General features: G+C 44.3%; 1 protein-coding gene across 1 annotated transcript in view; it reads right to left on the reverse strand.

Annotated features, from left to right (window-relative positions):
- Nucleotides 1-26,230, reverse strand: part of zcchc7 (zinc finger, CCHC domain containing 7) — a 328,093-nt gene extending 301,863 nt beyond the window's left edge. The window contains exons 1-2 of the mRNA XM_038804545.1: nucleotides 26,160-26,230; nucleotides 16,742-17,347 (exon numbers count right to left, since the gene is read on the reverse strand). Coding sequence (XP_038660473.1) covers nucleotides 16,742-17,330 — 589 coding nt within the window. The 5' untranslated portion in view covers nucleotides 17,331-17,347; nucleotides 26,160-26,230. The remainder of the gene's footprint in view (nucleotides 1-16,741; nucleotides 17,348-26,159) is intronic.
- Between the last annotated feature and the right edge of the window lie 244 nt (nucleotides 26,231-26,474).

Raw genomic sequence — 26,474 nt, forward strand, 5'->3', positions numbered from 1 at the left:
GTAAATGCCAAGCTGTTCAAATCCCAGAAGGAAAACTTGAAACAACTGCCTCATGTTAGGGTTTTTTTGCACTTTGTATAGTATGAGGAGAGATTTTGAAAACCAAAAATTATGTCCCTGACTCCTTGTGATAATTTTATAGTAAAGTAAATGGGGGGTGGAATTACACTTAAACACAACACTCACTTTGCACAGAACCAATACGTTATTACAGTTCCAAATAATCATAATTTAACCACCTTCAGAAACTACCGTATCTGTTCAGCAACTCATTATAGAACTTAAAATCTATAAAAGTCCAATAATCTTTTTTACACAATGCCTTTACTTTCTCTTGGGGTGCGCTATGAGGTTAACAGTGGCCAGCTTTTGAGATCTGGCTTCGTTCACAACACTTGCTAGGAGTTGACCACCGATCTCTGCTGTTGTTGAGATCGAAAACAGCTATTACCACAAGTTTCAGTATCTCCTTAAATACATTATTTCCCTTTGATTGCTCCATTGTCTCTTTAGAAATTCTCTCTCTCAGAATTAATTAATTTTGTTTCTTTACTTTTAGAATTTAAAAGAAAAGTAAACTTGCTCTATTCATACTGTACCTATGACACCTGGTCTTTTACACCCTGCATCTCTTTTCCTTTGAACAACCCTTTCAAATTTACTCGGGTTCTTCTAGACACCCTTACTAAATTACCTTATGTAACCATCTGTTTGAAGTACTTTTAGGCCCATTATCATCTCAAACCCACAGCTTAGATTCTCAGTCATTCCATCTCTGCTGCAATTACAACTCATACATTCCCAGCAGTTTAAAAAGAAAATGCACTTTCCCAACATAAAAATATCACAATTTCTTGAGTTTCCTGACATCTCCTCTATTTTTGAAAAAAACATGAACCACCATGATTCAAAAAAAGTAATTTTCTCAACCTTGTGTTACTCCCTACTTATCTATAGTTTATATATTATTATATAATAGGATGTATGCATTAACATGACAATGTATTTTTTAGAAGCTTTGGGCAGAGTCCATGTCAGTCCTTTTTCCACAGATTTGAAATGTCCAATCTTCTTTACACCATAAACCCTTGATAATGCATCCACAATTGTGTTTTTCTTCCAGCCACATGTATAATTTTTAAGTTATATGGTTGCAGTAATAGAGTCCATCGAAACACTCAGGCATTCCAGTCCCAAGACTTCCAAAAATCATAAAGTGTAAACGATGGTTCCTGAGAAATATAAATTTTAAAATGTTGCAGTGCCAATACCGAATTCAATGTTTCCTTCTTGACAGTAGAGTACTTCTATTGATAAATATTTTGCTTTCTTGAATAATATCTCACAGGCTTTTCATACCAGCAGCGTCTCTGGTAATAATATAACACCAATACCACTTGCATTAATAGTCAATTCAAACTGTTTGGCATACTTTGGTGTCACCAAAACTGCCACTGTTGTCAACAGTTTTTAAGATTTCTGAATGCATTTTGGCACTGTAATATCCAGTTGATCTTACTGTTCTTTTTTAAAAGTTCAGTAAATGGAGCAATCACGCTGCTAAAATTTGGTACAAACTTACGGTAGGATCCGCTTCATGCCCAGAAATCGTAAAACTTCCTTTTTCTTGAAGACACAAGGAATTTTGTAATTGCCATCTTTTATGGGGCCATCTGACCATGTCCAGCAACATGGCCTAAATATTTGAGCTTTTGCAAATTCACTTTTAGTCAAGTTCACCACCAATTTAGCTTGTTATAGTCGAATAAACAGATGCTGTACGTGTTCTTCCCAACTTTGACTGAATACGACCAAATTATCATTGCACACAACACAGTGACTCAGTCCAGTAATAATCTTATCGGTCAGTCTCTGGAAAGTTGCTAGTGCATTATTCATCCCAAATGGCATGACTTTGAACTGTTAAAGCTCATTCAGTGTTACAAAAGCAGAAACTTCGTTCGCCCTTTCTGATAGCGGTATCGGCCAATATCCATTCAGCCAGTCAGTTTTGCAATGAACTTTCGATTGTCCAACTTCCTCAATGCAAGGAATCGAGTGGAATAGGGTACAAATCCATTTTGTTACTGCTTTCATCTTTCGATAGTCCACACAATCTTTGCGTTCCATTCGGGTTTGGTACCATCACAGCAGATGAACTTCAATTATTGCAACTCAATTTAATAATGTCACTTTTCAGCGTACATTCAGGTTTTTTTAATGCACTTGTGATAATTTTACTGTTTTGAACCTATAAGGATGTTGCTCGATTGGAACTGAATTTCCCACATCTACATCATGTCATGGCCACATTCGCTTTTCACAATTTATCGCCATAGATAGTTTTAAATGGCTGCAATAGCTTTCCCTACTCATTTCAACTCTCATCTCGAAAGTAACTCAGAATTTCAGTCATATTTTTAAGCACTTCCTCATTATCATATTGAATTCAAGGAAAGTAATTTACAGATTATTTCAACTTTTCTTCTTTTTCCTGCTTCATCACTACTATTGAGTCTTTCTCTTGATTATCCTCCCTATCAAATTACTTTTTGACATACTTATGTGTTTTTCTTCCATTGGAGATCTTGCCAGATAATTCACTTCACTTAGTTCCTTTCCTATTTGGTAAGGCCCGCTAAACCAGTCTTTTAACTGTTTGCCCAATACTTGCAACAGATCTAACACTTTTTCCCCCAGCTACAAAGCGGATTATTTGCCTTCCTATCTGTTTCTGCCTTCATTACTTGGAAAAATGCGCTTTCACTAATAATAATAATCTTTATTGCCACAAGTAGGCTTACATTAATACTCCAATGAAGTAACTGTGAAAAGCCCCTAGTTGCCACATGCCAGCACCTGTTCGGGTATACGGAGGGAGAATTTAGAATGTCCAAACTACCTAACAGCACATCTTTCGGGAGTTGTGGGAGGAAACCGGAACATAGAACGATACAGCGCAGTACAGGTCCTTCGGCCCTCGATGTTGCACCGACATGGAAAAAAACTAAAGGCCATCTAACCTACACTATGCCCTTATCATCCATATGCTTATCCAATAAATTTTTAAATGCCCTCAATGTTGGCGAGTTCACGACTGTTGCAGGTAGGGCATTCCACGGCCTCACCACTCTTTGCGTAAAAAACCCACCTCTGACCTCTGTCCTATATCTATTACCCCTCAATTTAAGGCTATGTCCCCTCGTGTAGCCACCTCCATCCACGGGAGAAGGCTCTCGCTGTCCACCCTATCTAACCCTCTGATCATTTTGTATGCCTCTATTAAGTCACCTCTTAACCTTCTTCTCTCTAACGAAAACAACCTCAAGTCCATCAGCCTTTCCTCATAAGATTTTCCCTCCATACCAGGCAACATCCGGGTAAATCTCCTCTGCACCCGTTCCAAAGCTTCCACGTCCTTCCTATAATGAGGCGACCAGAACTGTACACAATACTCCAAATGCGGCCGTACTAGAGTTTTGTACAACTGCAACATGACCTCATGGCTCCGGAACTCAATCCCTCTACCAATAAAGGCCAACACACCATAGGCCTTCTTCACAACCCTATCAACCTGGGTGGCAACTTTCAGGGATCTATGTACATGGACACCGAGAGCCCTCTGCTCATCCACACTACCAAGAATTTTACCATTAGCCAAATATTCCGCATTCCTGTTATTCTTTCCAAAGTGAATCACCTCACACTTCTCCACATTAAACTCCATTTGCCACCTCTCAGCCCAGCTCTGCAGCTTATCTATGTCCCTCTGTAACCTGCAACATCCTTCCGCACTGTCTACAACTCCACCGACTTTAGTGTCATCTGCAAATTTACTCACCCATCCTTCTGCGCCCTCCTCTAGGTCATTTATAAAAATGACAAACAGCAACGGCCCCAGAACAGATCCTTGTGGTACGCCACTCGTAACTGAACTCCATTCTGAACATTTCCCATCAACTACCACTCTCTGTCTTCTTTCAACTAGCCAATTTCTGATCCACATCTCTAAATCACCCTCAATCCCCAGCCTCCGTATTTTCTGCAATAGCCGACTGTGGGGAACCTTAATCAAACGCTTTACTGAAATCCATATACACCACATCAACTGCTCTACCCTCGTCTACCTGTTCAGTCACCTTCTCAAAGAACTCGATAAGGTTTGTGAGGCATGACCTACCCTTCACAAAACCATGCTGACTGTCCCTAATCATATTATTCCTATCTAGATGATTATAAATCGTATCTTTTATAATCCTCTCCAAGACTTTACCCACCACAGACGTTAGGCTCACCAGCCTATAGTTACCGGGGTTATCTCTACTCCCCTTCTTGAACAAAGGGACCACATTTGCTATCCTCCAGTCCTCTGGCACTATTCCTGTAGCCAATGATGACCTAAAAATCAAAGCCAAAGGCTCAGCAATCTCTTCCCTGGCTTCCCAGAGAATCCTAGGATAAATCCCATCCGGCCCCGGGGACTTATCTATTTTCACCTTGTCCAGAATTGCCAACACTTCTTCCCTACGCACCTCAATGCCATCTATTCTAATAGCCTGGGTCTCAGCATTCTCCTCCACAATATTATCTTTTTCTTGAGTGAATACTGACGAAAAGTATTCATTTAGTATCTCGCTTATCTCCTCAGCCTCCACACACAACTTCCCACCACTGTCCTTGACTGGCCCTACTCTTACCCTAGTCATTCTTTTATTCCTGACATACCTATAGAAAGCTTTTGGGTTTTCCTTGATCCTACCTGCCAAAGACTTCTCATGTCCCCTCCTTGCTCGTCTCAGCTCTCTCTTTAGATCCTTCCTCGCTTCCTTGTAACTACCAAGCGCCCCAACTGAAACTTCACGCCTCATCTTCACATAGGCCACCTTCTTCCTCTTAACAAGAGATTCCACTTCTTTGGTAAACCACGGTTCCCTCGCTCGACCCCTTCCTCCCTGTCTGACTGGTACGCACTTATCAAGAACATGCAATAGCTGTTCCTTGAACAAGCTCCACATATCCAGTGTGCCCAACCCTTGCAGCCTACTTCTCCAACCAACACATCCTAAGTCATGTCTAATGGCATCATAATTGCCCTTCCACCAGCTATAACTCTTGCCCTGCGGGGTATACTTATCCCTTTCCATCACTAATGTAAAGGTCACCGAATTGTGGTCACTGTTTCCAAAGTGCTCATCTACCTCCAGATCTAACACCTGGCCTGGTTCATTACCCAAAACCAAATCCAATTGTTGGCCTGTCAACATATTGTGTCAGGAAACCCTCCTGCACACATTGTACAAAGAACGACCCATCTAATGTACTCGAACTATATCTTTTCCAGTCAATATTTGGAAAGTTAAAGTCTCCCATAACAACTACCCTGTTACTTTCGCTCTTTTCCAGAATCATCTTCGCCATCCTTTCCTCTACATCCCTAGAACTATTAGGTGGCCTATAGAAAACTCCCAACAGGGTGACCTCTCCTTTCCTGTTTCTAACTTCAGCCCATACTACCTCAGAAGAAGAGTCCCCATCTAGCATCCTTTCCGCCACCGTAATACTGTCCTTGACTAGCAGCGCCACACCGCCCCCTCTTTTGCCCCCTTTTCTGAGCTTACTAAAACACCTAAACCCCGGAACCTGCAACAACCATTCCTGTCCCTGCTCTATCCATGTCTCTGAAATGGCCACAACGTCGAAGTCCCAGGTACCAACCCATGCTGCCAGTTCCCCTACCTTATTTCGTATACTCCTGGCATTGAAGTAGACACACTTCAAACCACCTACCTGAACACTGGCACCCTCCTGCGAAGTCAAATCTGTGCTCCTGACCTCTATACTCTCAATCTCCCGTACTCCAAAACTACAATCCAGGTTCCCATGCCCCTGCTGAATTAGTTTAAACCCCCCCCAAAGAGCACTAACAAATCTCCCCCCCAGGATATTGGTGCCCCTCAGGTTCAGATGTAGACCATCCTGTCTATAGAGGTCCCACCGTCCCCAGAAAGAGCCCCAGTTATCCAGAAATCTGAATCCCACCCGCCTGCACCATCCGGGAACACCCGGAGGAAACCCATCCAGACACAGGGAGAACATGCAGACTCAGCTCAGACAGTGACACAAGCCTGGAATCAAACCTGGGACCGTGGCGCTGTGAAGCATTAGTGCGAACCACTGTGCTGCCATGCCACCCATTCACTCATTCATATGCTCTATTTAATCTTTCCCTGAACTTTGATACATAATCCAAGAGTGCGGTTCCTGCATTGTGAGGTAGCCCCAATAGGGGTAGTGAAGCGCAAGTGGGAGGAGGAGTTGGGTAGCGAGTTGGAGGCTAGGCTGTGGGAGGAGGCCCCGAGGAGGGTGAATACATCTTTTTTGTGTGCTAGGCTTAGCCTTATACAGTTTAAGGTGGTCCACAGGGCACATATGACGGTGGCTAGGAGGAACAGTTTTTTTGAAGGGGTGGAAGATAGGTGTTGTCGGTGTGCAGTGGACCTGCAAATCATGTCCACATGTTTTGGGCATGTCCGAAGCTTGGGGCATTCTGGGAGGGGTTTGCCGACGTTATATCGGAGGTCCTGAAGGTGAAGGTGGTCCCAAGTCCAGAAGTGGCGATCTGCAGAGCGTCAGAAGACCTGGGAGTCCAGGGGTTGAGAGAGGCCAATGTCTTGGCCTTTGACTCCCTGGTAGGCCAGAGATTTATTGTTAGAATGGAGTGACTCGGGGGTCGTGGCAGTCGTTTATTGACTTCTTCGAGAAAAGTTAAGATGTCAGCAGTGGGGTGGGGGTGGGGGGGGGGAGAATTAAAGGTGCCGGTTTATTACAGCTTGAGGTTTTCCCATCACGTTTTGGGGGGGGGGGGGGGGGGGGGGGGGGGGGGGGAATTAAAGGTGCAGGTTTTATTACAGCTTGAGGTTTTCCCATCACGTGTGACATGTTTGGCAGAACCTGCTTATACCTTTATACAGTCCTGACCTGTAAAATTATTTCTATATTTTAACCTGAGTTTTCTTTCTTCATAATGGAACTTTATGAGCTCATCTCAAAATTTCCTTATTGTATCCAGATGATATATTGCCCGAGGTATTTCTGTTCACTTCTCATCAGCCTAAATATATGAGAAGGTTTCCATTTCCTCATTAACACATTACCCTCAGGATGGCAACATTCTGGAATACACTTTGCCTCTGTTTCCGAGTAAGCTGTTTGGTAGATTTGCTTTAACTTTAAATCTCATTGTGGTAATTCGACTATCAATTTCCCTGAGCTAAACACTTCAGTTTCATTCTCCTCAAGTCTTTCTTCCTGAACAATCTAATCAAGGATCGAATCAGCTAATTGCACTTCAGTCTCTTTGCCCGATCATCTAGACTCCTTCTCCTCTTGTTTCAACTTATGGATCTGTGATCGTGTTATCATGCAGTCTGGAACAAAACAGGATGATCTAACCAAACACTTCTGCAGAAAGCTTTTCCACATGCTATTCGACCACAATCCGTGACCCAAATATATAATTTCCTAGGATAAGCCCACAAAATAGTCAGTTTTCTCCACTACCCCTACAATCATTTCACCCGTCTTCAAGTTACTTTTCAAACTCACCAAGCACAATGGAATTTTCTTTGTTTCCCCATGAATTGCACTTATTAAAACAACTTCATGCAAACCTCCCTCTGGACAACAAATATCTCCATAACATTAAGGATTGACTTGCTCCGGTATCTCTTAAGATTTGAATACCTTTGCCATTTCATCTTCTGCATATGAAAAGAATTTTCCCTAACAGATAAAATCTTTAAACATATCGACAACCTGACATTCAAAATTCTTTTTAATAGGCTGTGAACAGTTTCACAGCTTGGGTTAATACTTAGAATCATAGAATCCCTACAGTGCAGGAGGCCATTCGGCCCATCAAGACTGCACCGACCCTCTGAAAAACCCTACCCAGGGTTAGGCCCCCACCCTATCCCCGAACCCAGTAATCTTTGTACACCAAGGGGCAATTTAACATGGCCAATCTACCTTAACCTGCACATCTTTGGACTGTGGGAGGAAACCGGAGCACGCAGAGTAAACCCATGCAGACACGAGGAGAAAGTGCAACCTCCACACAGTCACCCGAGGCCGGAATTGAACCCGGGTCCCTGGCGCTGAGGCTGCAGTGCTAACCACTGTGCCACCCTTTGCACTTGCTTCTCTACTTCAACAAGCCCTATCAGTTTACCTTAGTATAAGGACTAGCGAATCAGACTTTAAAACAACAGGTTTTTCATATAATCCTCAGCACATGGACTGTGTGGACAACCTTATTGCAATGATAACATTTAAGTTTTTTTTAAATAAAACATCCCTTCCATCTTCAGCACCTTCTTTCACAGTCTGAAGTGAAATCTCCTTAGAATCTCAAGCTGTCTCTTCTCTTCCTTGACTGCTTACTTTCTTCTCACCATCCCATTTTGTCAGATTTAAACGGGTGTTGAAAAAAAGATTTTGATCTATGGATCAGCTCATAATCATATTCTTTTTCACTTGAGTGAATCTTTAAATTCTTCCAAAAGAATTACTTCTCTAAGGGCTTCATAGGTTCCCTCTATTTTAATGCCCTTATCTACCCCTCAAAATTACTTTGTTTGATTCTCTCAAATTCAATACCAGTCTGTCCAGGCTGTTTTCTCACATTTCAACATTTCTGCCTGTATGCCCCTTGCACTAACGCACCAAGGAGAGCTTTCTTCACTGCATCACATACCCAGGTATATCGCCTGGCAGAGATGCACATCTCATTAACTCTACCTACTAATCTTCTGAGTGATAGTAAAGTCCAGATTTCTTTTGGCCATCTTACCCGTTTAGCCATCTTCTACATGAATTAAAGAATGCTTCAACATATTTTTCTTCAAACGTGGAAGGGCTTGTACAAATTTAAAATCTCCCTACTGGGTTTGAATCTGGAAATAAATCCTTCACCACCTTCTTGTATCTTATTTTAACTGCCAACATTTTAAGTTGGAATTATCGGTCTCTCTCTTTTTCCCCTTCTTCCTTTCCTAACTCTTGTCATTTCCAATTCCTTTTCCGGTCTTCTTTCTCTCTTGTCTTTCTGCTTGCTCCCTTTGAAACACTTGTCTTTTCCTTCCTTTCCTTTTATTTTTCTTTTCTTTCCTCCAATTCAGGTTTTTTCATTTGCAACTGAATTTTAGCTAATTCAAGTGCCTCGCACCTTTTGGACAACTTGGTCTCTTAGGTATCCATCCCTTCCAATCTAAACTGCTAAACTATATCTTCAATTATGTCTAATTTCCTTACTCCTGCAGGTAATCCCAATTGTGACTTACCTGTCAATTGTTAACTTTGCATTTTAGTTACCTTTTGCAAACCCTCTGTGGTTATGTTTTCTTCTCCCAGACAAGTCTTGGCAATTGCCAAAGCCATTTTTCAGTCTCCCACTTTAAATTCTCACAATACCACTCTTGGAAAAACTTTATCCTCCATCTCAGGCCTCCCACTTATTTTTACATTGTGCACCCTGGTTCTAGAAACCCCAAACAGGGGTAACATCCTTCCTGCATCTACCCTGTTGAGTTCTGTAAGAAATGTTTATGCTTCAATGAAATCGCCACTCATTCTTCTAAATTCTAGAGAATATAGGACCAGTCTCTTCAATTTCCCTTCATTGGACAATCCGCTATCTCAGGGGTCAATTTGGTGAGCCTTTGTTGCACTCCCTCTAGGTTTGTATATCCTTCCTTGGGTCAGGAGATCTTAACTGCATACACAAAGCACTCCAGATGTTGTCACACCTAGGCTCTATTACAATTGCAGCAAGACTTCTTTACTCCTGCACTCAAATCATCTTGCAATAAAAAATAACATACTATTTGCCTTCCTAATTGTTTGTCACACCTGCATGTTAGTTTTCAATGAATTATGAACAATGACACCCATCTCTCACCATTTAGGTGAGACTCTGTATTTTCAACCAAAGTGGAATACATTATATTCCATCTGCCATGTCCTTTCCCACTCACCTAGCTGGTCTAAATCCCCTCGGAAGCCTCTTTGCATCCTCCTCACAATTCCCACCTATTTTTATGTCATCAGCAAACTTGGAAAATTACATCTGACCCCTACATTCAAATAATTGTTATTAGACTGGGAATAGCTGGGGCCCAATCACTGATCCTTGCAGTACCCCACTAGTCACAGCCTGCCAACCTGACCTATTTATTCCTACTCTCTGTTTACTGTCTGTTAACCAATTCTCAATCCATGCCAGCACATTATCCCCAATCCCATGTGCTCTAATTCGGTTTAATAACCTCCTCGTGGGACTTTATCGAAAGTCTTCTGAAAATCCAAAATACGCTACATGCACTGGTTTCCCCTTATCTATTCCGCAAGTTACTCAAAAAAAACTCTCTCAGGTTTTTCAAACACAAAGTCACTTTCATAAATCCATCTTGACTTTGTCCAATCCTCCCACTATTTTCCAATTGTTCAGTCATCATTCCCTTTATAACAGACTCTCACATTTTCCCTACTACTGCTGTCAGGTTAACAAGGTTTGTACTTTTCCCGCTCCCTTCTTTGTTAAATAGAGGGGTTACATTTGCAAACTTCCAATCTGCAGGAACTGTTCCAGAATCTACAGAATTTTGGAAGATGAACACCAATGCATCCTGGACCTCCAGGTGGCAGAAACTAGTCTCAGCAAGTCGAAACGGCAGCCCCACCAACCCAGCTCCACCCCTCGGGGGATTAACCACAAAATACTCATTCCCAAAATTTTGTTTATACCCCGAAAAGGAGCTGAACCTCTTCGATATCTGCATAATATCCTCCATCACTGTCCACGGGTCCATTACACAGAGCAAGAGATCGTCAGCATACAAAGGCAGCAATCCCACTCCACTTGTCTGAAACCCTCAAGGCAATTGCCAATGCCTCGATCGAAAACCACCACCCCATTCTCATTACATTCTACATAGTCCATTATGGCCCTATAGATCTTTACACAAAACCCGAGGTCCGCCAGCAACTCCACATCCAACCCGTGAGTTATGCCCGACCCGCCTCCAGCTTCACGTCCACCCAATGTGGCATGTGGTCGGAGCTAACCACTGCTGGATACTCCGCATTTGCACCACAGGAAGCAGAGTCTTACCCATAACAAAGAAGTCAATACTTGTGTACCATGAAAAAAAAACAAGAATTCCTTACACCTCGCACACACCCACCCGCAGAACAACTTGAAGGGGAAGAATTTTTAATTGGATATACAAATTAGCAGGCCCCACAAGCATGCTCTGCCATTCAACAAGATTATGACTGATTTGATCATGACCTCAACTCCACATTCCTGTCTACCTTCCATAATCTTCGACTCCACAGAAGAATCTGACTATCTCTGCCTTAAAATCATTCAATGATCCTACCTTCACCACTCTCTGGCAAAGAGAGTTTCAAAGACACACAACCCTCTGAGAGAAAACATTTCTCCCGTCACCATCTTAAATGGGAGACCCCTTTTAAAAACTGTACCCCCTACTAAACCACCCTTTTTCTTTACGGGGCCATATCTAGACTATGCCCATAGAATCTAGCTTTTGAATGTCTCCCACTGGGCTATTATTGATTTCCTTTCACGTAGCTGTAACCAGTCCACTTTCACCAGATCACCTCTCAGGTTTATTTGTCTTTCCCAAATTTACTTTTACCCCTATTCTCTTTATAATTTTTGATAATTATGCCAAATATAACTGCATGGTCACTATCTCCAAAATCACACACTACCACTTGTCCAGCTTAATTTCAACTAACAGCAGGAGTTTACGCCCCCCCTGTAGCCACCGAAGTTGGCCATTTCCCTGAATACAAAATGGAGGAACGCAAAGCATATAGGATAAAATGGACAATGTTTGCAGCACCAGCAGGCTGCACCTAGCAGGTGTGGATTCTGTCTGCTAAGAAAGCAGACATTACCGAAACGAACATTCCGCATACTAATGAGGCAATCACCGGGATAATTAGCATGTTAATGGAACGATTCCAGATACAATGGACACAAATGGGGAAGCAACTGCAACATTGTAAAGGATACCAGACACTCGGGCACCAACAGGGTTCGAAAACAAAGAGCCCGAGAGCCCGCCCAGTAGCTAAGGAACAGCCTCAGTATTGGGGGGATTCAAACATATCGATTGGGAAGAGACCCAATCGATTCCAAGCAGGTAAGGGAGTCCGCCCAAAGGGGCACGGATCCCTGGGACCTATAAAAGACAGGTCCCACACATGGTTCAGTCTTCTTGTCCAGCCCTCCTCTCTCTTTGACCAGCACTCCTCCGTGGACCAGCACCTCGACCAGCTTTTGCCAAGAAGACCCTGAAGGGGAGAGAGAGGTTCGGACAGCAGCTGCCAGCAAGTAAGTGTCTCACAACGATCGCTACCAGAGATAGACACTCCTGACCCTTTTTAACTTATACCAACCTGAAGTCTGCAGACCAGAGCAGAGCAAGAGGCCTTGTTCCCTGACCCGGCAGTTCCTTCGAGATAAGTATTAGTTTATTTAGCGGTAGGAATAGCTTAATCCTTTTAGCGTGTGCATGGGTAGTTATTATAATTGTATTATAATAAACTCAGTTGTTTGAACTTACTAATTGGTGTATGGTTTTATTGCTTTGAACTTCATCTTGAACTTGTGGCAGTATCTTAACGATACCTGGCGACTCCAGAGCTAAGTAAAGAAACAGAGCCAAATTGAGTGTTAAGCACACTCACCCAGAACGACCAACACCCCTCCTCCATGGCATTTTTTCTGGCAGTTGAGGGAGCTCACTATTGGTCACTGCCAGAATCTTCCGGTCCCGCCAATGTCTACTGCGTTTTGCGTGGCTCGTCCGTCACACCACCAGGGAACCCACCATGGAGGGTCACCTTTGATGCGACCAGAAGATTCTGCCAGCAGGAAGGACTGGAAATTCCCAGCCAAAATCTAAAATTGTACTCCCTCTCTGCTTATTAAATGCAGTTTAAGAATTGCCCTCTATGCCTATTACACTGCTCGAATCCCAATCATTATTAGGGTAGCTGAAGTCCCCTACTATTATTGTTTTGGCACTCAGGCATTTGCTGTTCTACCTCCCTCTCACTATTTTGGGGCTATACTACACTCCTAGGAGTGTGGCTGCCCCCTTTTTATTTCTGATTTTGACCTATATGGCCTCATTTGATGATTCAATTAGTACACCATCCCTCCTCAACACTATTTGATTCGATGATTCAATTAGTACATCATCCCTCTTTAACGCGGTAACTGATTCTATGTCACCAGCCATTGATGTGAACGGGGCTAAAACAGAACTGCCCCACAATTCACATATATATCTATTTACTTGCTACATATTTCAGATTTGTGTATTTAGTGCACATCTGTCATGTCACACCTTTTACGGACATCATGCCCCATAGTTCCGCATGTCTGCAAAGCAAATCTTAGTGCCTGGCTGCTGTGCCAATCAGATTCCAACCAAGTAAATATGAAGAAATTCAAAGTAGTATGATTCAGTTAAATATGGAACTAATATAATCAGAAAACTGAAAATCAAATTACTCACTTATTTTGAAAGCCAGCAATCTTAAAGTAGCAAACATAAATCTCAAACCGACAATTTGCAGAATGTAAGCAGCTGAATAACTGAAAAAATTAGACTATCTTAAATTGTCCCCAACAGCAAAAGTAACATTTATATAACAAAAGAATGATCAATTCTGAATAAAGCTCTTTCATAAAACGGACCGTACGCTGGTGTAAATTTGGGAAAGATTTTCTCAGAGAGGTCTAAGCATGTTCAAGGTGGGTTCCCATGATATATGGGGGTCTACTCTGATCAGTGGGCCCACTTTTGTTGCTGCTACTATGATAGTGACTGCTGTAATATGACTCCCCTACCCAAACTGCTCCCCCTCATCCATGCTGCCAGGCCCTGGACACCTCCTGTTGTGCCACACCCCTGGAATCTTTCCCAATTTCAGGCAAACACCATACTCCACTCCCAGTGGTCCAAACCCAGGAACATCCCTGCAATATGTCAAATCTCCGTCCCGTTTCCAATCCTCCCAAATCCCAGGATCGCTCTGCCCATGCATGCCCAGCCAACGATCAAAACAAGTAATAGACCCCAACCAGCAAGGTAACCAGTAGAAGGTGGGGTTGGGGATTTCAGATCCACTTATGGACCTTTTTAGCATTCACTTACCATTGTCCCAAAGATGTCAAAGAGACTGCTCAAGGAGGATCTCTCTGTCACTTCTTCAACCATGTTGGGTGACAATTACTTAGTTATTTTCATGTAGTTAATTTTCAAGTTTGCTATTAACGTTCAATTCCATTATTTTGTCAGTTACTTTATACAAGAGTAATGGAATTACCTCAATTTTGTTAGTAGCCTTCAAAATAAGTTTGTTCTCAATCCAATGGTATATTTAATTGACTTCCACAAAAGACAGAATTTAGTCACTCAGTTATCCCTACCCTCATCTCACACTTGGGATTTTTGACTATCTTTGGCAGTTTGGAGCTTGACCAAAATGCCCATGAGCAATATCAAATTCTCAAATTATATATTTTTTTAAAGGACAAGTGTAATAATGTAGGGAAATGTATCAACTATTCAGACCCAGCAACATCAAACAAATAATGAAAATAATTGACAATTTATTTTCAAGTGGTAATGGTTGAGGTAGAAATGTTGGAAGACTCCCTTATCTTCTTTTATTACAGGTGTGTAATCTTCACTGCTCATTTGAACAACCAGAATAAGTAGAAGGAGCCTCAGTTTAATGTTTGATCTGAAGAATAATACCTCAAACAATGTAACACCCCTGTGCTTCAGCAGCTGGGATTTGCAGCAACCAGGATTTATTTTTATGACAACATGAAAAACAACTGTGCCAAGCCAACAGGCAATTCGAAAACCATCTATGCCGTGTAATTTCTGATTAGTCCCTTCAATCCACTTTTCCCCCATCTTAAACTGTTTTGGGACAAGATTTATGCAATGCTATTGCTTAATAAAAAAACAGCTTAATTAATATCGTACTGGGGTTTGGGACATGTATCCAATTTTTTATATTGCTGTATTTATGTAGAGATTAGATCAGCTTGAACCCTCCCCACATTTTGATAATAGGGTTGTACTCTTTTGGACTGTATTCAGTCATTCTGAACCATGAGCAATTTGCTTATGTCCCCATCTGGCAACATTGGGAAGAGTTAAAAGAGGAGCAAATATAGAGCCGCTTTTCTCTCCGTCTCCGTACAAAATTTGTAATAAACAAATTTTTGAAAGGAAAAACTCTTAAAAAGATTACACTTAGTCCCAAAATCTAACAAATACCAGTCACTCCCTCCCTCAAACATCTGCCAAAACTCCTTCAATCATCATTCCAGATGTTCACCACCACTTCTATGTGAAGTTGAACTCTCACTGTCCAGTTAACTTTCCTTTTCTAACTCTGTCTGCAGTTCATCCCCCTCAGCTGATGAATCAGTGCCCTCCATGTTGACCATTTCTTGGAGGAAGCACCGAGGGTGGCAAGGGCACAAAATGTACTCTAGATGTTTATCACCAAAAGTGGCTTGGTAGCACCTCTAAGTGACCGAGCAGGCAAGCCCTAAAGGCCATAGTTGCCCGACTGGGTCTTCGGCAGGTAATGACAGAATCAACAAGCAGGAAAAGCCTACTTGAGTTCATCCTCACCAATCTACCTGCCACAGATGCATCTGTCCATGACAGCATTGGTGGGAATGGGCAATGCACAGTTCTCTGATTACTCACCTATTAATATAATTACTATACAACGGGCAGCACGGTAGCATGGTGGTTAGCATAAATGCTTCACAGCTCCAGGGTCCCAGGTTCAGTTCCCGGCTGAGTCACTGTCTGTGAGGAGTCTGCACGTCCTCCCCGTGTGTGCGTGGGTTTCCTCCGGGTGCTCCGGTTTCCTCCCACAGTCCAAAGATGTGCGGGTTAGGTGGATTGACCACGCTAAATTGCCCGTAGTGTCCTAATAAGTAAGGTTAAGGGGGGTGTTGTTGGGTTACGGGTATAGGGTGGATACGTGGGTTTGAGTAGGGTGATCATTGCTCGGCACAACATCGAGGGCCGAAGGGCCTGTTCTGTGCTGTACTGTTCTAAAAACTGTTCCCCTAACAATGCAAGCAATCTCTTAATACTGAAATGTTAGCTGATATTGTATATTATCTTTATCTAGGTGTCAATTACATTCATTCGTTAAGGCAATTTCACATCTAGTCCAAGTCAATAAAATGGGCTCTGGACTAATACCAACACATCACGTATACTCTGCTGATTACCTCAAGTAATCAAACAAATGCAGTCTTTAAAGGAATTGTCCAAATAAATGCATTGGCAGTAGCTCGGGTAATGCTCTTGTTCATTTCATGTGTTTCTTGCAGAAATACCAAATGTGAAAACAGCTCATTACTGTTAGGCTTTTCCCATTATATTTAATTTGTGGCAAGCTGAGCAGGCAATATACTTCACTGTATAACTGGATGGAGTCAACATTTTGGGATTATGAAACAGGCAGAAATGATTTGAAGACAAGATCTGAAGAAAAGGTTTTAGAGTTGTCAAAGTAGAGAAATGTTACCTCACAGAAATATTTGCCACAGCACTTCCATGGTATTTATTCTGATAGTCAAAATTCCTACCTTTGTTACTTGATGTTTTGTAATCTTCAATGTTGAGCTGGATGTCATCATCATTTTCTTCTTCCTGGTCATGCCCCAGCACCATCCAGCTCTCAATGCTTTCATCTTCCTCTTCTGAGCTTTCACTCCCTTTTATCATCATCATTGTCTCTTGGATCTGTGGAGATCTTCTGCACCGATGATGGGCTTGTTTGGCTGATCCTTGCGCAGGCTCCTCGATGGATTGTTTTTTTCTTTCACTGAGTTTGCATTCTGAGGATTTAATACCCTTGCAGGAATATACACTGTTATCTTCAGTGTCTGACAGAACAATGACATCAGGACTATCTGAAATGACTATGACATCACTATCAGAAATAACAATTGCTTTTTTTGTTCTTCCTGACGATTTGCCTTTAACTGTAGCAGCCTCGCGATCCAAAGAGGTTGGGCCCCTTTCTCTTCCCGTCTTCTCTCCAGTGAGATTGTTTGCATAGTGCACTTGACTGTATAACTGGAACTCCACATCACTGTCTATCTCTGCCTCGCTGGAAGACTCCTCACGGTACAGCTCATCTTCATAGGTCTCCAAATCTTCATAACCAAACATTGCGAAAGGAAAAAATTCTGTATAAAAAGAAACAAAAGTTCTAAAGCAATTAGATATTGTTGGAAGTCTTGCATTTGATGAATTAACGGAATGCAAGTGACAAAATTAGTCTTCTATCAATAGCTCCTGGTAGAATTATTAAATCCAAGTTCCGATCATAGAGAGGCTAAAGCTCTTAAGTAAAGATTTAATAAGAAATTAAGATAAAAATAATTCAGTTGTAAATTTGATCACATTATTGCAAAATTGACTTTTCTGTGCTTTTATTTTGTATAAGTCCTTATTTTGGACATTAAAAACATCTGAAAAAGATGGTGGACTCATCCAGACTGTTTAAACTATACTACCGAGGAAAATGCCAAAATCAAGATGTATTTGACCCTGGTCTCCAAGTTTTCTTCATGCTACCTTCCTCTCTCCTCAGTTGCTCCTGGCCTCCTGATGCTCTTTGGCTGTAATGGGCTTTGGCCTGTTATGATATGTATCACTCCAATATGCACCTTTCTTTTCAGCTTTGCCAACTCCAGTTTGTTCCCTGTTTTTGGAACTCCACGCCCACAATATGGGCATTGGCAACTATAGATATCCATATGTTGGTCCATGGTTATGCGTGGCTTGGTACTGAAGGGCAGCATGGTAGCACAGTGGTTAGCACTGTTGCTTCACAGCGCCAGGGTACCAGGTCCTATTCCCGGCTTGGGTCACTGTCTGTGCAGAGTCGGCACGTTGTCCCCGTGTCTGTGTGGGTTTTCTCTGGGTGCTCCGGTTTCTTCCCACAAGTCCCGAAACACGTGCTTGTTAGGTGAATTGGACATCTTGAATTCTCCCTCAGTGTACCTGAACAGGTGCTGGAATGTGGCGACTAGGGGATTTTCACAGTAACTTCATTGCAGTGTTAATGTAAGCCTACTTGTGACAATAATAAAGATTTTTTTTTAAAAAATTTTTAATAAAGTTTATAAAATTTGCTGTTGCCTTCTGCAGGATCCGGCTGGCCAGGAGACACTATTACTACCTGCCATGGGTAGAATTTGCAGATTGATAATCAAGCTGTTTGGCCACGTTCCATGACCCACAGTAGGACTTGAACCCGGAGCATCTGGCTCAAGGCACCCGCATCAAGTCTGTCACCAAGGAATCTTCCCAGTTATATCAGAATGTTATCAGTGTCTTCAAGACATACTCGACCCTGCAATACCCACCAATCATGGAAGGTTTCAAGCATAACACTGCAAGTTCCCTCTCTGGGGCCACAAACTTCCCCTTAGTACAAGGTCACACAAGGGAGACAGAGCACCTCCCACCAATGGACATGCCACCCTACAAATTATGGTAGCCAGGCCAAGAGTAGACCCACAAGATGGTCTATAATGGGCAGTCAAGATCAGAAGCCTGGGGCTAAAGTGGAACCAAAGTTTACGTCAGGTGACTATATGGGGACTGCAACTCTCACACAGAAAACATACATAGGCCATGGAACCCTCTGACTGCCATTTCTCATCTTGCGTGGGAGTCCATAAAAAACTGCTGCATAATATTGCTGCATGCAACACTTGCCACTTCAAATCTTCCAGTAGTGCAAAGGACTCTCGTGGAAAAGTTTTTATTAGGTCAACCCCTCTTTCAGAAATCAGAGGACATGCCAAGATGGAAACAAATGCAAGGGAGAGAACAATATGCAGGGGAAACACAGTCTGGAATAGCACAGAAAGAATTTCTATGAGAAAGTTCATGTTCTTGAAGGAAGTTTCAGGGCTTTGAACCAGTGAACAATTTATCTAAATGGAGGCACGATCACTTCATACACCTGAGCTTCCTCAAGGCACCAAGCGGAGTCAGGGCCAAGAATGACCTTCAATGCCTGAATGGATTTGACTGCAGGTTATGCGTAGTTCGAGGCCAACTGATGCATCGTTGCCTCGCATGACATTCAACCTATCCTGCCACCATTTAGTACTTTTAACTCCGGGATTATCTTCACAGCCCAGACACATAACACTCAAACCAGGCACATAGAGGTACTAACTGCAGAGTAGCCGGAGCATACAATTTTGGAGCATCCTCATTCTGCAAGGCAAGAGGCAGAAAGTTGCAAACTGCATGCAAAGCCAGACCAGGGTGTGCACATCCACTTAACTAACCAAGAGACTCTGAACTCCAGCAGAAACTCAATGTTTCCTTTTGTGCCAGAAGTTGATAAGCTTCCTCTGAATCATAGTGACATGATCGGGGAAGGGATCAAAGTGACCAACCAGTACTGCAGCATAGTAGCCAGCAGTTGGTTTAGAACCAGAACCCGGTCCCTGAAGGACAGCACTTAAGAGCAATCCTTTCCAAAACTCTAGGGCAGTTGTGACTTTGCTGTCAAGTTATTTGCAGTTTCCCAGTTAGGCTTCCTCATCAGGGCCTCAAAAGATTCCAAAGTACCCGAAGTGTTTGGTGCCCCAAAATAACGTGAACCTGTCTGACAGAGGTTCCAACAGTCACCAATCTACAGATTCCAGAACACTTTTTCCAACTGATCAGCATGTATATGGGGAGTCCATGAAAAATTGTTACTGAATACTGCAACACTCCTCACTCAAATCATCCATAGTGCAACCTCTCATGTAGAAAGGTTTCCTTTAGGCCATCCTACCTCTGCCAGACGCAAGCATAGCAGCATGGTGACACAGTGGTCAGCACTGTTACCTCACAGCGCCAGCCACCGGAGAGCTCACTCAAGAGCTTATTCAAAGTAACCCGTTTTGTTGCGTGAAATAATATCTGCTCATGTCTCCATTGCTTCTTTTGCCATTTACCTTAAATCGGTGTTCTCTCATTCCCAGTCCTTCCTGTGGGAATAGATTTTCCTTATTCACTCTGTGACCCCTCTTCACAGAATTGGTATGGCACAGGAGGCGGCCATTTGGCCCATCATGTCTGCACCACCTCTCTGAATGAGCAACTCATCCAATTACATTCTTATTCCTTTTTCCTCCTTGTAACCATGCACATTCTTCCTTTTCAAAAAAACAGTCTGATTCCTGTTTGAACGCTTCAGTTGAACCTGCCACCACCACTCTCAGGCAGAGCATCCCACACCCTAACCACTAGCTGCATGAAAAAGGTTTTCCTGCTATCACTGTTGTTTCTTTTACTTATTGCTTTAAATCTGTTCCTTCTCGTTCTCGATTCTTTCATGAGTGGGAATATTTTCTCCCCATTTACTCTACCCAGACGCCTCATGATTTGAATACCGATATCAATCCCCCTCCACTCTCACGGTTCATTTCTCTGAGGCAAACCGTCTTAACTTCTCCAATCTATCTTCATAACGGAGTTCCTCATCCCTGGAACCATTCTCATGAATCTTTACTACATTCTCTGCAATGCCTTCACATCCTTCCTAAAGTGTGGCACCAAGAACTGTACGCAATACTCCAGCGGAGGTCAAACTAGTGGCTTGTACAAGTTCAACATAACCTCTTTACTTTTGTACGCATTGTGCCTACTAATAAAACTGTTTTAACCTCATGATTCTGAATACCTCTATCAAATCTCCACTCAATCTTCTCTTCTTCAAGGACACAGTCACTTTTCTAATCTTTTGGGCTACATTCAGATGGTGTATAATTGATCGAATGTGAAGGAAAGAGAGGAGGCACAGAATAGGGGGGAACCAGATTGGGGGGGGGGGAAGATGAGGGAGCACAAACTGGAAGGAGAGCAGAGGAAATAACCACGGAAAACACACTTAACAGAGAGTAAGAAACTACAGGAGGAATTTTCAGAGGTGTTGAGCCCACTTTTGATGAGCTCCTTTAATGAGGCGAGAGAGAAGGGAATCCTCCCCCTACAATGTCACAGGCCTCGATCTCACTCATTCTGAAACGGGAGAAGGACCCTGCACAGTGTGGGTCTTACAGGCCAATCTCGTTGCTAAATGTGGATGCCAAGCTATTGGCAAAGATCTTGGCCACGAGGATAGAGGATTGTGTCCCGGGGGTGATAGGGGAAGACCAGACTGGATTCGTTAAGGGTAGGCTACTTAATGCTAATGTGCGGAGGCTTTTAAATATTGTTATGATGCCCTCGGAAGGGGAGGAAGCAGAGGCTGTGGCAGCAATGGATGCAGAGAAAGCTTTTGATCGAGTGGAGTGGGAGTACCTGTGGGAGGCGCTGGATAGGTTTGGGGTTGGTGAGGGCTTTATCCGGTGGGTGTGATTGCTGTACCAGGCGCCTGTGGCAAACGAACGAGCTTAGGTCAGAGTATTTTAAATTGCACCGGGGGACGAGGCAAGGATGTCCCCTTTTCCCGTTATTATTTGCTCTGGCAATTGAGTCGCTGGCCATCGCGTTGAGAGCTTCAAGGAACTGGCAGGGGCTGGTCCGGGGGGTGGGGTTTGGAGCACCGGGTCTTGCTCTATGCAGATGATCTCCCTCCTGTATATTTCGAACCTATTGGAGGGGATGGGGGAGGTCATGCAGATCTTAAGGGAATTTGGCAGTTTCTCAGGGTATAAATTGAATGTGGCGAAGAGCGCGCTGTTTGTGATCCAGGCTAAAAGGACAGGAGAAGAGACTGAGAGAGCTGCCGCTGAAGAGGGTAGAGAAGAGCTTTCGTTACCTGGGTATACAGGTGGCCCAGAAGTGGGATTTGTTGTATAAGCTTAACCTTACCCGGCTGGTGGAACAAATGGGAGGGGACTTTAAAAGATGGGACATGCTCCCGCTGTCACTGGCGGAGAGGGTACAGACTGTGAAAATGACAGTCCTCCCCAGGTTCTGATTTGTATTCCAGTGCATTTCATTTCATTCCCATCTTCATCCCCAAGGCCTTTTACAAGCGGGTTAATAAGATCATCTCGGGATTTGTGTGGGCAAATAAGACCCCGCAAGTGAAGAGAGTGTTGTTGGAACGCAGTCGGGGTGAGGGTGGGTTGGCGCTGCCAAACTTTTGCAACTACTACTGGGTAGCCAACATTGCCATGATCAGGAAGTGGGTAATGGGGGCGGGGTCGGCATGGGAACGGTTGGAGGCGGCGTCATGCAAAGGCACCAGTTTGGGAGTGCTGGTTACGGCTCCTCTGCCGTTCTTGCCAGCCTGATACTCCTCAAGTCTGGTGGTGGTGGCGGCACTGAAGATCTGCGGGCAGTGGAGGAGACACAAGAGGGTGGAGGGAGCATCGGTCTGGACCCCGATATGTAATAATCACAGGTCTCCCTCGAGCAGAATGGATGGCGGGTTCCAGAGCTGGCAGAGGGCGGGTATTAGAAGGATGGGTGACCTGTTTATAGATGGGAGCTTCCCCAGCCTGCAGGCGCTGGAGGACAAATTTAAATTGCCACCAGGGAACGCCTTTAGGTAGCTCACTGGCTAAATTGCTGGCTTTTAAAGCAGACCAAGCAGGCCAGCAGCACGGTTCGATTCCCGTACCAGCCTCCCCGGACAGGCGCCAGAATGTGGCGACTAGGGGCTTTTCACAGTAACTTCATTGAAGCCTACTCGTGTAGCATGGTGGTTAGCATCAATGCTGCACAGCTCCAGGGTCCCAGGTTCGATTCCCGGCTGGGTCACTGTCTGTGTGGAGTCTGCACGTCCTCCCCGTGTGTGCGTGGGTTTCCTCCGGTGCTCCGGTTTCCTCCCACAGTCCAAAGATGTGCGGGTTAGGTGGATTGGCCATGTTAAATTGCCCGTAGTGTAAGGTTAATGGGGGATTGTTGGGTTACGGGTATACGGGTTACGTGGGTTTAAGTAGGGTGATCATTGCTCGGCACAACATCGAGGGCCGAAGGGCCTGTTCTGTGCTGTACTGTTCTATGTTCTATGTTCTAATAAGCGATTTTCATTTCATTTTCATTTACAAGTGCGAACTTTCCCGAGGAAGCAGGTGGTGGCCTTCCAACTGCTGCCGCTATGGGGGATACAAGATAGAGTAGTGTCCGGTACCTGGGTGGGGATGGGGAAGGTGTCGGACATCTTACCCAGTAGCTGTTGGAGGCGGAGGAAACCCCGATGCGAGAGCTTAAAGGCAAGTGGGAGCAGGAGTTAGGAGGGGAGTTAGAGCTGGGACTATGGGCGGAAGCCCTAAGTAGGGTCAATTCCTCCTCATCATGTGCCAGGCTCAGTCTCATACAGTTTAAAGTGGTTCACGGGCACACATGACAGCGGCGAGGATGAGCAAGTTTTTCGGGGTAGAAGACAGATATGCGAGGTGTGCGGGGAGTCCAGCAAACCATGTCCATATGTTTTGGGCATGCCTGAAGCTTGAAGAGTTCTGGCGGGGGTTTGCCAGGGCAATGTCCAAGGTACAAGGAACACGGGTGGTGCCGAGTCCAGAGGTGGCGATCTTTGGAGTGTCAGACGGCCTGGGAGTTTGGGGAGTGAAAGGGGCCGATGTTCTGGCCTTTGCCTCCCTGTTAGCCCGGAGACGGATCCCTGTTATTGTGGAGGGACTCGAAGTCCCCAAGTGTAGGGATCTAGATCAGTGACATGGCTGGGTTTCTCAGCCTTGAGAAAATAAAGTTTGCCTTCAGAGGATCAATGTTAGGGTTCTCCCGGAGGTGGCAGTCATTCGTCGACTTTCTTGGGGAAATTTTATTTAAAATGTCAGCTTTTGATGGTCTGTGCAGACAGCGCAGTTCGGGGAAATATCTATTTTTGCACTATGTTAATGTTTAAACGCCTATTGTTCTTTTTCTGTTTTTGTTATAAAATTTTACAACTATTTCAATAAAAATATTTTTTTTAAAAGAAAGAAGAGGAGGAAGAAATGACGAACAGCCGAACCTGAGGCGAACGCGCACAACAACGGCAGCGAAGGCCGACCGGGAGAACATAAAACATACAGTGCAGAAAGAGGCTATTCGGCCCATCGAGTCTGCACCGACCGACTTAAGCCCTCACTTCCACCCGATCCCCGTAACCCAATAATCCCTCCTAATCTTTTTGGACACTAAGGGCAGTTTAGCATGGCTAATCCACCTAACCTGCACGCCTTTGGACTGTGGGAGGAAACCGGAGCACCCGGGGGAAACCCACGCAGACACGGGGAGAACGTATAGACTCTGCACAGACAGTGACCCAGCGGCGAATCGAACAAGACTCGATGGGCTGAATGGCCTCCTTCTGCACTGTAAATTCTATGCAAGTCTATTCTATGAACCTGGGACCCTGGCGCTGTGAAGTCACAGTGCTTGCCACCTGTGCTACCCACAGTAGAAACAAGCAACATCAGGGGCACCTCTCAGGCACCACCCCCACCCCTACCCAGATCCATTTTTTGTATTGCCGCAGGGGGTGTTCACTCTCTGTACTGGACAAAGAAATGTATAAAAATGAAAGAATGCACAAGACGGGCATACAGATGTACTGTAATTGTCTCCCCAGTTCCTCAATGTATATACTCCCCGGGTTCTCACCCCCCCCCCCCCCCCCCCCCCCCACCCCCCCCCCCCCCCCCCCCCCCCTCCCACCCCCCCCCCCCCCCCCCCCCCCCCCCCCCCCCCCCCCACCCCCCCCCCCCCCCCCCCCCCCCCCCCCCCCCCCCCACATGTTCTTCTTTATACAGAACATAGAACAGTACAGCACAGAACAGGCCCTTCGGCCCTCGCTGTTGTGCCGAGTACTGCCCGAAACCAAGATCAAGCTATCCCACTCTCTGTCATTCTGTTGTGCTCCATGTGCCTATCCAATAACCGTTTGAAAGTTCCTAAAGTGTCCGACTCCAGTATCACAGCAGGCAGTCCATTCCACACCCAAACCACTCTCCAAGTAAAGAACCTACCTCAGACATATCTCCTATCCTGAATCTTATAGTTATACCCCCTTGTAACTGCTACATCCACCCGAGGAAATAGTCTCTGAACGTCCACACTATCTATCCCCCTCATCATCTTATAAACCTCTATTAAGTCACCTCTCATCCTCCTTCGCTCCAAAGAGAAAAGCCCTAGCTTCCTCAACCTTTCCTCATAAGACCTATCCTGCAAACCAGGCAGCTTCCTGATAAATCTCCTTTGCACCCTTTCCAATGCTTCCACATCCTTCCTATAATTAGGTGACCAGAACTGCACACAATACTCCAAATGTGGTCTCACGAGGGTCATGTATAGTTGCAGCATAACCCCGCGGCTCTTAAACTCAAGCCCCCTGTTAATAAAGGCTAACACACTATAAGCCTTCTTCACGGCTCTATCCACTTGAGTGGCAACCTTCAGAGATCTGTTAATCACATGATTTTGCTAACTATATAGTGTTGTTTTTATCTTGTGTATAATATCGTCTCAGTTTTTTCTTTCTTTTTTGTGTACACCTGTAAATATACTATGTTCGAAAACCCAATAAAAAACATTTATTTAAAAAATTGATCAAATATATCAGATATAAAGCAATTGGCAAAATAAGCTAAAGTGATGAGAGAAAAACAATTCATTAAATGGATGGTTGGGGTCTGAGATGCGCTGCCTGAGCATGGTGGAGGAAGATCCAATCAAGTATTTCAAAGGAGAACAAGACTTATTTGACAAGGAACAATGTGCAGGGTTACAAGAAGGTAAGAGAATGGTACTAGGTGAATTGCTCTTTCGGGGAGCTGGCTCAGTAACGATGGGTTGAATGACATCCTTCAGCCCTGAAACAATTCTGAAATATAGGAATTCTTGACGCATTCCTCTTCCCAAAACAAATGGAACGTTAACGTCAATCAGATAAGGCTGTGGTAGCATGTAGAAGTGTAACCTGGGTGATAAAATGCAACCCAAACCAAATGCCTGCAAAGTCCTGAATGAGTATTCTGGACCCACCTTGTCCCAGGCAGGACCCACCTTGTCCCAGGCAGGACCCACCTTGTCCCAGGCAGGACCCACCTTGTCCCAACTTGAGCACTGCCCTGGGTGAAGTGCAGTAGGACCCAGAGGAGGAAGAGATCAAGCAGCTCCCTTATGAGTTACAACTACTCCAGGATCATAGACAACTCGGCAGCACGTGATCACTCCATTGTCTCCCTCCCCAGGTGTACGGAGCGCGCCCGTCCATCTGTGCGTGCGCGTCCACGCACGCGGCAAATCAGCACGTGCGGCGCTCTTCATCTGGGGACGGCAGAAAAAGTTGAAGTGGTCCTCAGGCCCCGGGACGTCAACACCTAACGTCGGCCCGGCACC

This window comes from Scyliorhinus canicula, chromosome 8 (assembly GCF_902713615.1).
Source record: "Scyliorhinus canicula chromosome 8, sScyCan1.1, whole genome shotgun sequence".
Taxonomy (NCBI): domain Eukaryota; kingdom Metazoa; phylum Chordata; class Chondrichthyes; order Carcharhiniformes; family Scyliorhinidae; genus Scyliorhinus; species Scyliorhinus canicula.